This window comes from Acipenser ruthenus, chromosome 11 (genome assembly GCF_902713425.1).
Source record: "Acipenser ruthenus chromosome 11, fAciRut3.2 maternal haplotype, whole genome shotgun sequence".
Taxonomy (NCBI): Eukaryota; Metazoa; Chordata; class Actinopteri; order Acipenseriformes; family Acipenseridae; genus Acipenser; species Acipenser ruthenus.
The window spans coordinates 42987062-43002899 of NC_081199.1; the positions used below are offsets into that span (position 1 = coordinate 42987062).

General features: G+C 43.2%; 1 protein-coding gene across 1 annotated transcript in view; it reads left to right on the forward strand.

Moving 5' to 3' along the window:
* Window positions 1-10938, forward strand: part of LOC117426282 (Krueppel-like factor 7) — a 35148-nt gene extending 24210 nt beyond the window's left edge. The window contains exons 3-4 of the mRNA XM_034043710.3: window positions 95-218; window positions 5174-10938. Coding sequence (XP_033899601.2) covers window positions 95-218; window positions 5174-5225 — 176 coding nt within the window. The 3' untranslated portion in view covers window positions 5226-10938. The remainder of the gene's footprint in view (window positions 1-94; window positions 219-5173) is intronic.
* The last annotated feature ends 4900 nt before the right edge of the window (window positions 10939-15838 follow it).

A 15838-nucleotide genomic window follows, 5' to 3' on the forward strand; every position in this document is an offset into this window, starting at 1 on the left:
TAGTTTTCTGTCTCAATGGGGTCAGGTTATGTTTGGCTGGGGGTAACAGCTGTCTCTTCTGCACAGTAACGTTTTGTGCTTGACCTCTCCGCAGGGGAGAAGCCTTACAAGTGTTCGTGGGAGGGCTGCGAGTGGCGCTTTGCACGGAGCGATGAGTTGACGAGGCACTACAGGAAGCACACTGGAGCCAAACCGTTCAAGTGTAACCACTGCGACAGGTAAGAGAGCCCCTGCCCAGGCGCCCGTACCCCAGCCCTCTGAGAAGCAAACCACAGCCCCATTGCTAATCTAGGACTTTTTCTAAGCAGCTTTATAGAAAATAACAGAAAATAAGTCTAGACTGATAGTGAGAGCCAGCTCCTGTTGTGTTTTACTATCTGCCATAAAAAAAAAATATATATATATATATAATATATATATATATATATATATATATATATATATATATATATAAGCACGGGATGGAAATAAGACTCCTATTGCATAGCAGTTTCACCCATTCCAGGCTTTACTACGAACTTGATGAGCCTTACTGTATACTCATAACAAAACCAGGAATAGGTGAAACTGCTCTGCAATGGGAGTCTTATTCCCATCCCTGGAGCACATGTTCAATTTGCTGTCACCATGGCCTGAACGTGAATGAAGCGAGTTTGTGAATTGACGCTATGTTGTAACTATACAGTATATACACACAGGCTACAAGGAGGCCCGGTGGAAAGCGAAGCCCGTTCTGCTGCGGGCTCCGTGGGGCCCCTGCTTTGTAACCTGACTGATTATGCCGTCAGGACCGGGCAGCAGGTGTGGGATCAGTAAGATCAGAGCGGGCTGCAGAGCCAGGGAACAGCACAGCAATAGAGCTTCCTGCAAGCCTTTGAGTTTTCATTTGAAGTGGGGCTTCGGCCAGCCTATTGTCTCAGGATTAGCTTTTGTGTGGCTGGAGAGATAAAGGTTCAAACGTTTTGCACTGTCTGTGTGTGTGTGTGTGTGTGTGTGTGTGTGTGTCATATATATATACTGTATATATATGTATATATATATATATATATATATATATATATATATATATATATATATATATATATATATATATATATATATGGGGGAGGGGGTGGGTCTACATTATTTATAAGCATTAGAGCCCAGAATAATAAAGAAGAGAGCTCAACTATTAGCACAATGGGACATGCAAGGGCATTTAAGGTCAATCAAGGAGAACTGTCAGTGATGCCTGCTCGCACAGTGCTGGCAGATGTCAGTCAGTTCATTTCCATTGTCAGCCCTTCATTTCCCATGTATCTCTTTGTGTTTCCTCTCTCTCATACCTCCTAAAACATGCGGTTGTTGGTGTGTGTCTATTCTGGGGTTCTTGAAAACACCCCTGTCCTAACCAATACATTTTATTCCCTCGATCCTGTGTCTTAATGATAAATGGTTAAGGTTACCAAATGTCAGGGAAACAGCTCAAATGTCAAGTACAATATATATATATATATATAATATATATATATATATATATTGATGCACAATGAAAATGCAACAGTCTAACTTTTACATCAATAGCTCATTGAGCGCATACATTTTAAATAGTGAGCAGATAGGTTTGTTGATTGTTTGAGTAGTATTGTTCCTTGGGATAACACAATACTGAGCTCAAGTCATGTGATTTAATAAAAACGCCAGGTGCTCAGTGTTTGGTATTTGAGTTGAGTTAAAATTGCCAAAATGAGTTGATTAAGAATCTGTATAAACAGCCATTCGAAAACACATGGTTTTAATTAACGCAATAACAGCAAAAGATACGACCAAGCCCCGCTTGAGTAATGAAGATCGCCTGGTTGCTATCAGCATGATTGAAGGCAGCCTGTCTGTGAGAGAAGTCAAGACCATTATGCTGACTGTTGCATTGTTCAAGCCAACCAGTGGAGCGGTGGAAGTGTGATGATGTGGGCTGGAATCTCCTTTAACACAAGAATGCCTTTGGTGCAGATTGAGGGCAACCTTACTACTCAGCAATACATTGACGAAGTCCTTGTGGCAGCAGTTTTTCCATTCCTGCAAGCCAATCCGGAAGTGTCGATTTTTAGGATTAAAATTGCACGACTTCAAGAAAACAATGTCAAGGTCTTGCCGTTGCCAGTTTTTTTCTCCTGACCTGAGTCCAATAGAACATCTGTGGGACCAAATCGCCAGAGCTATCCACAGGAGACAACCGCGACCAGCCAACTTTCACCAGCTGGCTGCAGCTGCACAGGAAGAAAGAGTGGTGGAACATCCCACAGTAGTTTATCCAGAGTCTGATCAGGTCTATGGATTGTGTTAATGCTCAGGGAGATCATACCCGATACGAACTTTATAATGTTTTCATTTTGACAGTGTGTCATGTTTCATAATGAAAACTTATCATGCTTCTTTGATCTGTATTTTTGTTCACATTTTCTGTGATTTTGTTTGATATCAATGTTTAAAATATCTGATTACATCCATTAGACCAGAGTGTTGCGTGTCTTTTGTGGATCAGTATATATAAATATTTGTCAAAAATGAAAAATGGGGAAGAGTAGAAAATAAATTCCTAAACTCAATACAATTGACCCACATTTTGGCTGGCATTCGTCATTGTCAAGGAAAGAGGGGGAATAAAGAGACTAGATGCATGTTGCACAGATCCCCTTCAATAAAGAGACCAGATGCTTGTTGCACATATCCCCTTCAATAAAGAGACCAGAAGCATGTTGCACATATCCCCTTCAATAAAGAGACCAGATGCATGTTGCACAGATCCCCTTCAGTAAAGAGACCAGATGCATGTTGCACAGATCCCCTTCAGTAAAGAGACCAGATGCATGTTGCACAGATCCCCATCAGTAAAGAGACCAGATGCTTGTTGCACAGATCCCCTTCAATAAAGAGACCAGAAGCATGTTGCACAGATCCCCTTCAATAAAGAGACCAGAAGCATGTTGCACATATCCCCTTCAATAAAGAGACCAGATGCATGTTGCACAGATCCCCTTCAGTAAAGAGACCAGATGCATGTTGCACAGATCCCCTTCAGTAAAGAGACCAGATGCATGTTGCACAGATCCCCTTCAATAAAGAGACCAGATGCATGTTGCACAGATCCCCTTCAATAAAGAGACCAGATGCATGTTGCACAGATCCCCTTCAATAAAGAGGCCAGATGTATGTTGCACAGATCCCCTTCAACCAGAACACTGTGGTCAATACTCGCTAGTACTCTTTGGACTGGGAAAGTTATTCACGTGTGGGTCGTTGTGAATCTAGTCGTGTTCACGTATCAAGCAAACCCAGGGTTCGTGATAAACTAATGATCCAAATGCATTCCTGTACAATTCCACAGCAATAGCAACTAATAGCTCTAAGTTTAGTTTTCCGATTATGCAGGGATGGTCACATAGTGTGTTCCTAAAACCTTTCCAGGAAATTTTTTTTTATTATCATTATTAAAATACAAATGACTGGAGAGAATAACAGACAATACAAATAAAGAAAAAAAGATATGTAGGAAAGCAGCTGGGAACTTTGTGTGGTGATGTACAGTGTAGATGTACAGTACACAACTCTCTCTCCATTACCCAGCCCCCATGACAGCAAGTACCATGTGGAACCCAGCCCACCCCGACTTCACCTCCCCCTATCATTAATCCTGCCTAATCAAGTGCTGACACATGGCGGGGTGAGGGGTGGCAGGGGGTTCTCGCATGTCCTACCGGCTGCCTGATTGCGTTCTGGAAGTACCAGCTGGTGTCGGGGCCACTGGCACTGACTCACTTCACCATCTGTCCATCTCTGCAGGAAACCATCACTCCCCCTGTCACTGCCAGCTCTTCTTAAATGATACGAGAAGCAGAAGAAGCAGGCTTACTGTTGGATGGATGCAGTGGCTACATAGCTACGACTGCACTCTCTCTCTCCTTTTCAATCTCAAGCTCTCAGCCGTCTTCTCTGAAGTCCAATGTCTGACGTTGCAGTTTTCTGACTTGTCTTACTTTAACTGCTTAACCTCAGGAGTTGAGGGCCAATTAAACACAGATCTGATCTGATTTTATTTTACATACAGTATCTGAAAAAACAAAGCCAGTGTAACCTGGAGCTTCATTGCAACGTCCGGCCCATAGGATAAGCTGCCTGCGAGCTAGCAAGACATGCGCCGTCGCTCTTTCTGTTTCTCTCTCTCTCTCTCTCTCTCTCTATCTCTCTATCTATCTCATGCCATCTGTTTAAATAGTTAATCTGCCCTGCCTATTCTTTGGCAAATTAATAATAATCTGGCTGTTTTAATTATAAAGTGATTAGTGGGACAACTTAGTAAGTGATACAATTTAGTTATTACATGTGTACAAAAGTTTTGCCATTTAGTTTAGGTACAGTACATCATGCTGGTTTCACAGACCCTGATTAGCCCTAATCTTGGATTGTCTGACCTGAAGTAGAATTAGGTAGTCCAAGATTAGTGCTAATCAGGGATCTATGAAACCAGCCAAAAATGTTTTTCCATACTGTCAGTTTAAAGACCAAATATCTGATGCTGTGCTTTATTTAAAACCAAAAAAAAAACACTTTTCCAGTGAAGTGCATGTGGAGACATCCGCTTATGAATCTCTTCGAGGTTCAAAAATAATATATTGAGGAACATTTCCTGTGACTGTAGCACTTTTTTTTAGGTGCTTGTGCATATTCAAAGATTTCTGTGTGTTTTGCATAGCAAGTGAAGCATTGCACTGTACAGCGAGTGCACCAGCCAGAGAGTACAAGATCCTCCCCCTGACCTGGCTGCGGAGCCCTTCTTCAACAGACCTGAAACAAGCTCCCAGTCTGGATCTCTCTGGGCTCTTTCACTTGGATAATGAATGACCCGGACATTTCAACAATCTTTCATTTACAATGTTAATGAATTGGCACTGAGGTAGACCCGGCAAAGATTTTGAACCCACGGCTAAACAAGCAGCAGGGCTAAGCTTAACTGACCAAAATACTGTTTTGAGGAAGATGCGGTATTGTGTTGCAGTTTGATGCTGTTTTTGTTTTTTCCACATACAAATGGAACTGGTGTTTAACAGATTCCTTAGTGTATCAGCATAGTAATGTTTGGAATTAAAGGGGAGTCCCGCACTGAATTAAAAACTTCCCTTTTTTGTGTGTGTTTCAGGTGTTTCTCCCGGTCCGACCACCTGGCTCTTCACATGAAGAGACATATCTGAGGAAGAACTCTTTTAAAAAAAAAATATATATATATATATATATATATATATATATATATATATATATATATATATATATATATATATTAGAGAGAGAGAGAGAGGAAGCTGTAGACAGTTCTGCACAACCGGAAGGAGGCCCGAACACATCTTGAAGAGCACAGAATACACTCGGCTTGTCCTGTCTTGAGGAAGGAGAGTAACAGAAGAAAGAAAGAGAGCTGAAAAAAAAGAGCATAGAAACCTTAACTCTTTTACTTGATTGGTCATGCCTTACCCAGCCTGGTGCTGGAGTCAGACACTGCCAAACGATTGCTGAAACAATCACGCCTCATTTATTTGGCGGTGTTCCTGTTGCTATGGAAACCCAAGAGGATTGCATTGATTATCCGCCATTGCATACGACCTTCATTTAAATTGTCCACATTTTTTTTTTTTTTTTACTTGGAGGTGAAATGTGTAAAAACTAATAAGCCAAAACTGAGAAAACAAATCAAAAACTGGTGGCCACACCTGATCCCCCTAACGCTTTGGGGAATCTCTTAAAACTTCTTGTAATGGCCCCTCCTAGACCTCCCCCTCTGCTCGCTCCAATCTGGAGGTGTCATTCCTTTCCACGCCAGTGACCTTCAAGGCACCTGACTGGGCAGTGACACTTTGTTGCCTCTTCTTCGGATCTGAAATGTCTTAAAACTCACAAAAATGGTTGCTTTATTTGTGTGCGTGTGTGTGTGTACATCTACAGACAACATGCTACAGTATGCACTAGCTAATCCAGACTTCAACATAGAAAAAAAGACAAGAAAAGGTTTCATGATGGTCAAAAAGGAGGGGGAAAAGCCTGGTTTCCTTAAAACAATTTCAAATGTAGACCAGAGCGTTCCTCTCGTGACTTTCCCTTCTGGATTAGGCCTCATTCTTGAAAACTTGAAACGCTTGTTTGCAAACTTGAGAGCTCTGCGTCCTTCCTGGAACTGCACTCTGTCTTAGGAGGCCGTCTGCCCACAGCAAACGGCCTTTCAACATTCTACATGGCTAAACTTTGCAACAAGCAAGCCCAGGAGCACAGGATGCATTGGGTCACACAAACTTTGCCCATCTCTTACCTGTCAGCTGCACTGACTTTTTAAATGTTAGCTGTGCTTTTTTTTCTCTATAAAACAAATTAAAAAAAAAAAAAAAAAAAAAAAAAAAAAAACCTAAAAAAAAGACAAACAAACAACAACAACAAAAAAAAGGTTTTCTTTCCTGACAGATTTTCTTTTAAAGAAAAAAAAAAAGTACCCCATTTGATCTCTGCACGGCAGAGCCACAGATTACAGAATGATCGGTTCTGAAGTCAAACTTGTCACTGTACACACTTAGTAGAAATGGTTTAAATCATATTCAAATGTCTCTCTGGTCTCATATTCTGCAACCCTTCCCAGGCATCTATGGGTCTCCGCAATGAGAGTCACCTCCAGAAAAACATTGTCATTGTTAAGTACATAACGATGACTGCTGACGATCTCCCAGTCAGACTCTTAATTAAGACTTCTTACGGACGCATAGAAACCAGGCCTTGGAAGTGATGGCAGCCAGTGGGCTGCTGCTGCTGCATATGGCACACCTGAACCACAAACACTGGCGCTAAAGAGAAAGAGTTAACACATGTTTCCACACTTTCAATCCTGAAATTGAAGTTGACAGTGTTGAAGGTTTGAAGTAATTGTAGTCTGGTTCCTTTTTAAAGTTCACAAATGTTTTATATTGGCTCCCCAAAAGAAAGTTGCGTTCGTAAAACCACGTAACCATGAACGATCAGTTTTTGGGGTCCAGTGTTTTTTTTTTGTTTGTTTTTTTTGGGGGGGGGGGGGGGGGGTAGCAGGATTGAATTAAATGTGGTGCATGTGTTATTTCACCATTCCATGTCAACATTCAGTTAAACGTTCCGTTGGTGCCTGTGTGTCTTTAATGAACAACTTGTAGACTGCAAACTTTTGAAAATGCAGCACGCCTGCGCAGAACCAACACATGCTCAGAAAGAGGCAATGTGGGGAGCTAATGTGCTATGTCCTGTATGTGGCCAGTTTGTATTACCAAAAAAAGAGCATGGTCCATTTTTTGTTATTGTTTTATGCTTCCTGTTGTGTAAAAGTGTCATCCAATGCTATTTTGAAACACTTTATTACAGATCAAATTCCTCACTACTTCCATGCACAGTCAGCTATGGTTCTGGGCTCCCCCAGGTTAATTCTCATCAGTGCTGATTGACCCAGTCAGAACATTGTGGTGCTTTTGAGGTGCTTAGACTGGGGCACTGAACACTGAAATCACATGGGTCAGGTCTGTCCCATCTGTTCCGTCTCTCATTTAGAAATAACAAAACAAACTCTTTACACTCGTATTTCTAATATATATGAACTCCACTCGCCAGGAAACTGACCAAGAAATCAATCAAACGAAGGGAGCGCTTTTATATATCCAGTCTCTGGAGTTTGTTACAGTTTGTTTGTTTTTTTATTTATTTATTTTATTTTTTTTAAATAGGACTTACACCTATTTATGAATAAATGTTACAAGTTATTATTGTTGTTGTTAATCATATTATTATAGCAATATTAATAATACAAGATTAGCAACAACAATGATCAAGTGCATGTTTTGTAAAATTAACCAAATGTATAAAAAGGGTTGATTGATTTTGAAATCAATCCTCGTTTATTTATTTATTTTTTTGGAGGGGGGGGGGGGGGGAGGCGCTGTTTTATATATATAAAAATAAGCTATAATGCAACTAATAAAATCTATGAACCTGTATGAGTTTGACAACGATCATTTTCCCAAATAGAGTTTGTTTTCCCAATTCCAAAGCACAACTACAGTCCGTACACAGTGAGGGTCTGTGTTGTGAAAGCGCACGGTTATACTTTCCAAAGATTTTGCACTGTGCCCCCGTTAACGCAGGAAACTCCCGCTTTTCCTTTGCGTCGCCCCTTTTAAACATTGAGCCGGCTCCTTGTAAAAAATAATAATAATAATGTTTGGTCTCTGGGTGCATAAATATGGACGATCATTGGATCATCTACCAGGAGACAGTTAGTTAATATGGACGATCATTGGATCATCTACCAGGAGACGGTTAATATGGAAGATGATTGGATCATCTACCAGGAAACGGCTAATATGGAAGATGATTGGATCATCTACCAGGAAACGGTTGTATGCATTAGCCAGACCAGAGATTTTAAGGTCATATAGCTAGGCTTATTGACACAACAAATGTACAAAGTTATGTGGAGTGGCTATAGTTATTTAAAGTAGCTGTTGCCTATAGCCATGCAGATCACGCATATTTGCAAATGGCATCCGCAGGCTTCAACGTCTGATCCCTACCAGTTGTGATGAATGAAAGTGTTCCCCTTCCAAGCCTCAGCCTCTGTATAACAATGTCACTCCATTGATAAGAGCACGCTGTCTGTATACTGCTCCCCTAGTCTGTCTGCTGGAACCTGTCTGTGTCATGTGTCCACATAGCTGTTCATGTCTGGATTGTTAAAGATGCAGTACCCTGTCTGACCAGCAGGGACTGAGTAACCCCCTCCCCTCAGGAATCCGGCAGTACCACCAGTACGCCTCCATGCATCAGTGCACCTCTATTTCCAGCACTGGAAACTGCTTTTAAACCACTAGAGCTAATGCAAACCCTTAATAATCTGCACCACAGGAGGTGCCGTAACTGCAAGATCGCTGTAATGACATTGAAATGTCTGTTTGGGTTTGGACAGGGAAATCATCCAAAACATTCCTGGAAAATGAGAATCTGTTTCTGTAACAGCTGGCTAGGGAAAAACTGCCCCATGGCCTTATTAATGGGTACTGCATCTTTATATATATATATATGTGTGTGTGTGTGTGTGTGTGTTTTTCACATAATCAGTGTGTAAGTGTATTCAGTCAGAGCTCCTCCTCCCTCCACCTTGCACTACTCCAGTATGTAAGACCCTGCGTCCTCGATTCCGAGCAGTGGGTTTTATCCGCAGTGCCACGGGGGCTGTGTTCTCCACTGTCCTGCTGGGGTGAGTGAGCTGCAAGCTTTGAGTCGTGGGTGAGGAAGGTGTCCAAGTGCAGGGCGTATTCCTCCATTGTGTACTATTGCTATACATTTCTACAGGCCTGTTTTTATTTTGCTTTAATCTATAATTTGCAAGGGATGGGTTTTGACGTAGCTCACTGCCCGTGGTGGTGGCTCAGTCAGGCGCCTGCCTGCATGTTTTGAACGTTGATGCTAATGTTTGTTTTTTCATTACCTCTCATGGTCTGAGGACCAGCCACTGTGTGGCTTTAGGGTTCCCGATTGTGGGAAATTGTTGTAAAAAAAAAATAATAATAATAATAATACTAAATAAATAAAAAAAGTTGAAATGCCCAAGGTGAACCACAGAGTGAGAAATACTGTAGAGTCACTGTACATTGCATCTGCTCCCTCCCCCTCCCTTCCGTAGTCTTGACATGCAAAGATGTCTCACAGATACACAGCATGTCTCTTTTACATTGTTCATTCTATCAGTGTGGAGCTGTGCTTGCCCAGCCTGTTATCCTCGATTCAATCACTGGGAGTGCAATGTTCACACACACAAACGGCCCCCACGTGCAAACACCTTATTTTCCTCCAGTGTAAAATTTGCACCGTTTTTGTGAACACTGTCTGGGGATGTTAATTTAAGGGATCACTTTGTTGCTTGTAGTTCTGTAACGTCACAGGTGCGCTCTGTTCATGCACAGTGCAGATCAGCTTTGATAAACATGGGATCTTCAGCTAGAAATCACAAAGCTCTCTGAGAGGACTGTATTGTCATTTGGGAGCGAGGGGCATATTTTCCCTTTGGCTTGACACACAGAGGCTCCACAGCCCCTTTGACACCAGTGGCACTCTGCACTCCGAATTCCTGCGCTGTTCTCAGCTGCACAGCACCACTTTTGCTAACCTGAAAATATTCACTTTAACTTTTTTTTTTTTTTTTTTTTAAATAATAATAATTGTCATTAGTATGATTTATTTATTTATTTATTTATGGTTAAAAAAGATTCCCAGGACAGCCCCCCCCCCACAGTTGAGTGCCTGTCTGGTTTTAATGGCAAGGTTGCATTGAGGCACAGTAAACAGGAGTCCCATTGCTCTCCAGTGTATTATAATTGTATAGGACCTAAAACTCCCCTAAACCCCAGGACCCTATACTCCCACTGTGTCAACCCCCTCATTTAAAATGATTGGCTGTTTAAAGAGGTTCCTCTTTGGGATTTCTCTTTGGGGTTCTTGAAGCAGATCAGCCTTTTCCAGCTTTTGGATGTTTTGATTCCAAGCTTTACCACAATTCACAGATTGATTTTCAACGCGTTGAGGAATGCGATAAAAGAGTCTCCATTGCACCTTGGTTTTGTTCTTAAACGTGGAATGACTTTGATAAACACTCCAGCCTGTCCTGTGCTTTTATTTGTTTAATTTCCACCTCCTTTTTTTTGCTGTACAAAGTGTTTTAAAAAATATTATTATTTGTATTATATGATGTTAGTAAGGTAATGTTCTTTATTAAGGAAGAAGAAAATTTATTTTTGTTACTGGTCTGTTTCATAATTCTTTTTTAAATTGGTATTGTAAGATATCTATGCAAGAACTGTTCTGTGGAGCATTTTTATTTAAGAATGTAATATGTGTAATAAATGGTAGAATCTGCTCGGCCTGGGGTTCCATTTGTGTATCGTGTTCTTCGATATTTATTAATGAGGGATGGGGAGGTAGCACACATCCTTACAAACACAGTTCAATCCAGTGAAGCCCCAAAGACCCACATGGTAACAAACCCCAGGATTATGTACTGAATGAATTCATTATAAACAGGATTATTACCTGAATGAACAGGGCTCAAGGACAGAGTTAAAGACCTCACTGGAACAAGACTCTGGGCTGCTCAGTTACAGAGGCAGTCTCACGGGTATATACATTATAACAATACCTGTAAGATGTATTGAACCTTGCTGTGCTGTTTCCTGTCTTCCAGGATCACTTGAAATAACTTTCAGTATTTGTTTGGCATTCTGAGCTGCTTCAGGCAATTCTATATAGCGTCTTTATCCTTTTCAGTCAGCTAGCACAACGTGCGACACAATAAAAGTCAGTAGATCACCTATTATTCTCACTTGGGAGTGCCTCCGCACTGTTACAGACAGTAGCTGCTCAGGTTGCTAGGATACGGTCTGCCTAGTGTCACCTGCAGCCGTGTCATCTGGGATGAATGAACTCATTCATTTTTTTATGTTATGGTAGCATTACTGAAATAGAAAAAAGAGTAATAATTTGCCAATGTTTATAACAAATCCTGAATGTTCTTCATACTGTGTATGGAGCGCCTGTATTTTAAAGAATGGCTTCAGGGCTGTAGGGAGGCATGTACAGAGAGCCCTTTGAGCTTCAGGATGACTTCGGCTATGAAAGGCGCTATGCAAGTCCTAGACTGTCGTGTTGCTGTTGTTGGTTTTTGTGATTGAAAGCCCCTTCAATCTGGTTGCTGTTTTTAAACCTTTTGAAAAGAAAAAAATGTATCTACAAAGGGTCAGAAAACAAAATCCTCACCATTACAAAAATCTCCACTGATTTAGAGCTGGGACACGCTTCAGAGCAACACAGCAAATCAACTGCTCTTAAGCAGCATCATAGACATTCAGTCAGTGGTGTGCCGTCAGGACCTTCAAGGTATTCTCTGCTGACCAGACAGTGCCAAGTAAACTGTCAATCAAATGACAGTACGTTGCCTCACTCACTTGAGTACAGTGTGCTTGCTTATACTATGAAACATACTACTCTAATTATTATTTGTTCATTTGCCTTCATAAGGCAGCAGTGTGGAGTAGTGGTTAGGGCTCTGGACTCTTGACCGGAGGGTTGTGGGTTCAATCCCCAGTGGGGGACACTGCTGTTGTACCCTTGAGCAAGGTACTTTACCTAGATTGCTCCAGTAAAAACCCAACTGTATAAATGGGTAATTGTATGTAAAATAATGTGATATCTGTATAATGTGAAATAATGTATAATGTGATATCTTGTAACAATTGTAAGTCGCCCTGGATAAGGGCGTCTGCTAAGAAATAAATAATAATAATAATAATAATTTGTCTGACGCCTTTATCCAAGATGACTTACAGGGTTTACTGAAGGTTTTTTAAGAGTCTAGGGGTTTCCTGAAGGGGATGTGATCAGCCAATAAGAGATCTGCATTTCCCTGCATAAGTCTAAAACAACGACCAGATGCTAGACGGTCTTGAGTGAGTTTAACCAATAGGCGAGTCGAAGAATGTCCTTTTTTTTTTTTTTTAGACAGGCGACCAATCAGGAGTGAGCAGAGGCGGGCCATAAATCTCTCAGGGTATTCTCTGCCTCACTTGAAGGCCCTGCTTTAGCAACCAATGGGAAAGTCAAAGCTCTGACAGCTGACCAATCATTAGTGAGCACCGGTATTGCTTATAAATATACATTGATAGATACAAATACCTTTACAACATCTAATTATATTTTACACTAAAACAGAAAACTGAGACATCATAGTCGATTTGGTTACGAATCCATTTTCATGGAGAACTTTCTCAGTCCATTTTGTCACGGCACGCCACTGCATTCAGTACAATCTCAATATGCATTATAAAATATAGAAAGCACTTAATAAATCCATGCAGCTATCCTCGAGGAAATCTCCCTCCCCCCTCTTCCTTTCTGAAAGATGAAAGTTCATAGAATACACAGATAGGTCTTATAAACGAGGGAAACCACTCCAGAAAATATTTACTGCAGCGAGGGAGCGTGACCTTTCCAGGGAAACGCTGGACTCTTCTCAGAGCACGAAGGCCTGGGAGCTGGTCGAGCGCCATGTGTGACTCAAGACAGGATGGACCCTTTTCCTCACAGGAAGTGAACGGAAATGTGTTCTTTTAATCGGTGGCGCCCCCCCACTCCCCCTCCCCCTCCCCCTCCCTCCCCTCTGCTTCCTTCCTTCGGAACTCTAAGAATAGCAGGAACTTAGGCCTGAGACACAGCAGTGGCACTTTGGGGAACAAAAGCTGTGTAAACATTTCCCATCTGGGAACATTATTCCAAGAGGACAATAATAATAATAATAAAGTGGTGAGATTAATTCTGCATCCAGAAATATACAGGGCTCGCTGCTTTATAACTGTGGGATGCAGGGAGTTGCTATCTTGCAAATGTCTTGTATAGGTGGTGACATCACCTGAGCTTTAACTGGAGACATTTATTTATTTATTTATGTCATTTATATAGTGCTTTTTATACAAGTATCGCAAAGCACTCATATTCATGAAGGTGGGCGGCGTCCATAGGCAAGAGAATAGGATCCCGCCACTGTCACCATTATGGGATGTTTGCAAGCAGAGCCCCCGACTCTCTTCATTAGTAGCACTGGCTGAGAGTAAAATAAGCTCATTCCCAATCCATGTCTGTTTGGACTGAGTCCTGGATCTATCAGCTCAGCTTCTGCTCTACACACTGAATCCACAAGCATCCTTCCCTCGATCCCAGCCTTGAGAGATAGTGGAGGCTCTACTACAGGAAGCACCTCAGACAAACACACGCATTCTGTGGAACCAACACGTGATGAGAGCTTTGAAATGATTCCAACAAGTCTATGTTGGTTCAGAGTACTCGTCCTTATCAAAGATTCATCATGCACAATCTGAAATGTAATGTTTTAATTAGCCAAGCTCCTATATGCATTTACCTTAGTTTGTTTTCTGTACATGCAAAGGGCTTTTACCCCCGATTTCCTCCCCAATTTAGAATGTGCAGTTACCTCAACGCAGAAATTCCCCACACAGCTCAGGAGAACTGAAGGTTCAGTGAGCATCCTCCGATCCCATGACCAAGCCAGCTTCCTCTTTTACACCCAGGAACGAGTACAGATGTCACCAAGGCACCAGCCTCTGGAGGACAAGGGCCAGCAAAGCACGTGTTCACCTGAGCTTACCAGGTGCCTGGCTAGTAGGGCCATTGTAGAGAGATGAGGAAAAATAGTCCCTTCCAGTTTAGCCTCCCTAAACCGTGAGAGTACCAATCTGAAGCTTCCTCCGGAATCGTCAGTGAAGACTGGTAACTTGGCACAGCCAGGACGTGAACCTGCGCTCCCCTGACTGTATGACTCCCCCTGCACACCACACAGCCAGGACGTGAACCTGCGCTCCCCTGACTGTATGACTCCCCCTGCACACCACACAGCCAGGACGTGAACCTGCGCTCCCATGACTGTATGACTCCCCCTGCACACCACACAGCAAGGACGTGAACCTGCACTCCCCTGACTGTATGACTCCCCCTGCACACCACACAGCCAGGACGTGAACCTGCGCTCCCATGACTGTATGACAGCTTGCACACCACACAGCCAGGACACTGCCCTGCGCTCCCCTGACTGTATAACTCCCCCTGCACACCACACAGCCAGGACGTGAACCTGCGCTCCCCTGACTGTATGACTCCCCCTGCACACCACACAGCCAGGACGTGAACCTGCGCTCCCATGACTGTATGACTCCCCCTGCACACCACACAGCAAGGACGTGAACCTGCACTCCCCTGACTGTATGACTCCCCCTGCACACCACACAGCCAGGACGTGAACCTGCGCTCCCATGACTGTATGACAGCTTGCACACCACACAGCCAGGACACTGCCCTGCGCTCCCCTGACTGTATAACTCCCCCTGCACACCACACAGCCAGGACGTGAACCTGCGCTCCCCTGACTGTATGACTCCCCCTGCACACCACACAGCCAGGACGTGAACCTGCGCTCCCCTGACTGTATGACTCCCCCTGCACACCACACAGCCAGGACGTGAACCTGCGCTCCCCTGACTGTATGACTCGCCCTGCACACCACACAGCCAGGATGTGAACCTGCGCTCCCATGACTGTATGACTCCCCCTGCACACCACACAGCCAGGACGTGAACCTGCGCTCCCCTGACTGTATGACTCGCCCTGCACACCACACAGCCAGGACGTGAACCTGCGCTCCCATGACTGTATGACAGCTTGCACACCACACAGCCAGGACACTGCCCTGCGCTCCCCTGACTGTATAACTCACCCTGCACACCACACAGCCAGGAGATGAACCTGCACCCCTGACTGTATGACTCCCCCTGCACACCACACAGCCAGGACACTGCCCTGTGCTCCCCTGACTGTATTACTCACCCTGCACACCACACAGCCAGGACGTGAACCTGCGCTCCCCTGACTGTATGACTCCCCCTGCACACCACACAGTCAGGACGTGAACCTGCGCTCCCCTGACTGTATTACTCACCCTGCACACCACACAGCCAGGACGTGAACCTGCGCTCCCCTGACTGTATGACTCCCCCTGCACACCACACAGCCATGCCCATACCAGATGAGCCTATTGGGGGCCCCTTTACTTTTTAACTTGCTTCACCTGTTCCTTCACTATGCTTTACTATCTTTCATGATACTTCAGTCCACTTTGCTATGCTTGTACCATGGTATACCACAGCACGCTTGTATAAAGGCATGCATGGAACGTATGTTCATGACAACAAAAATA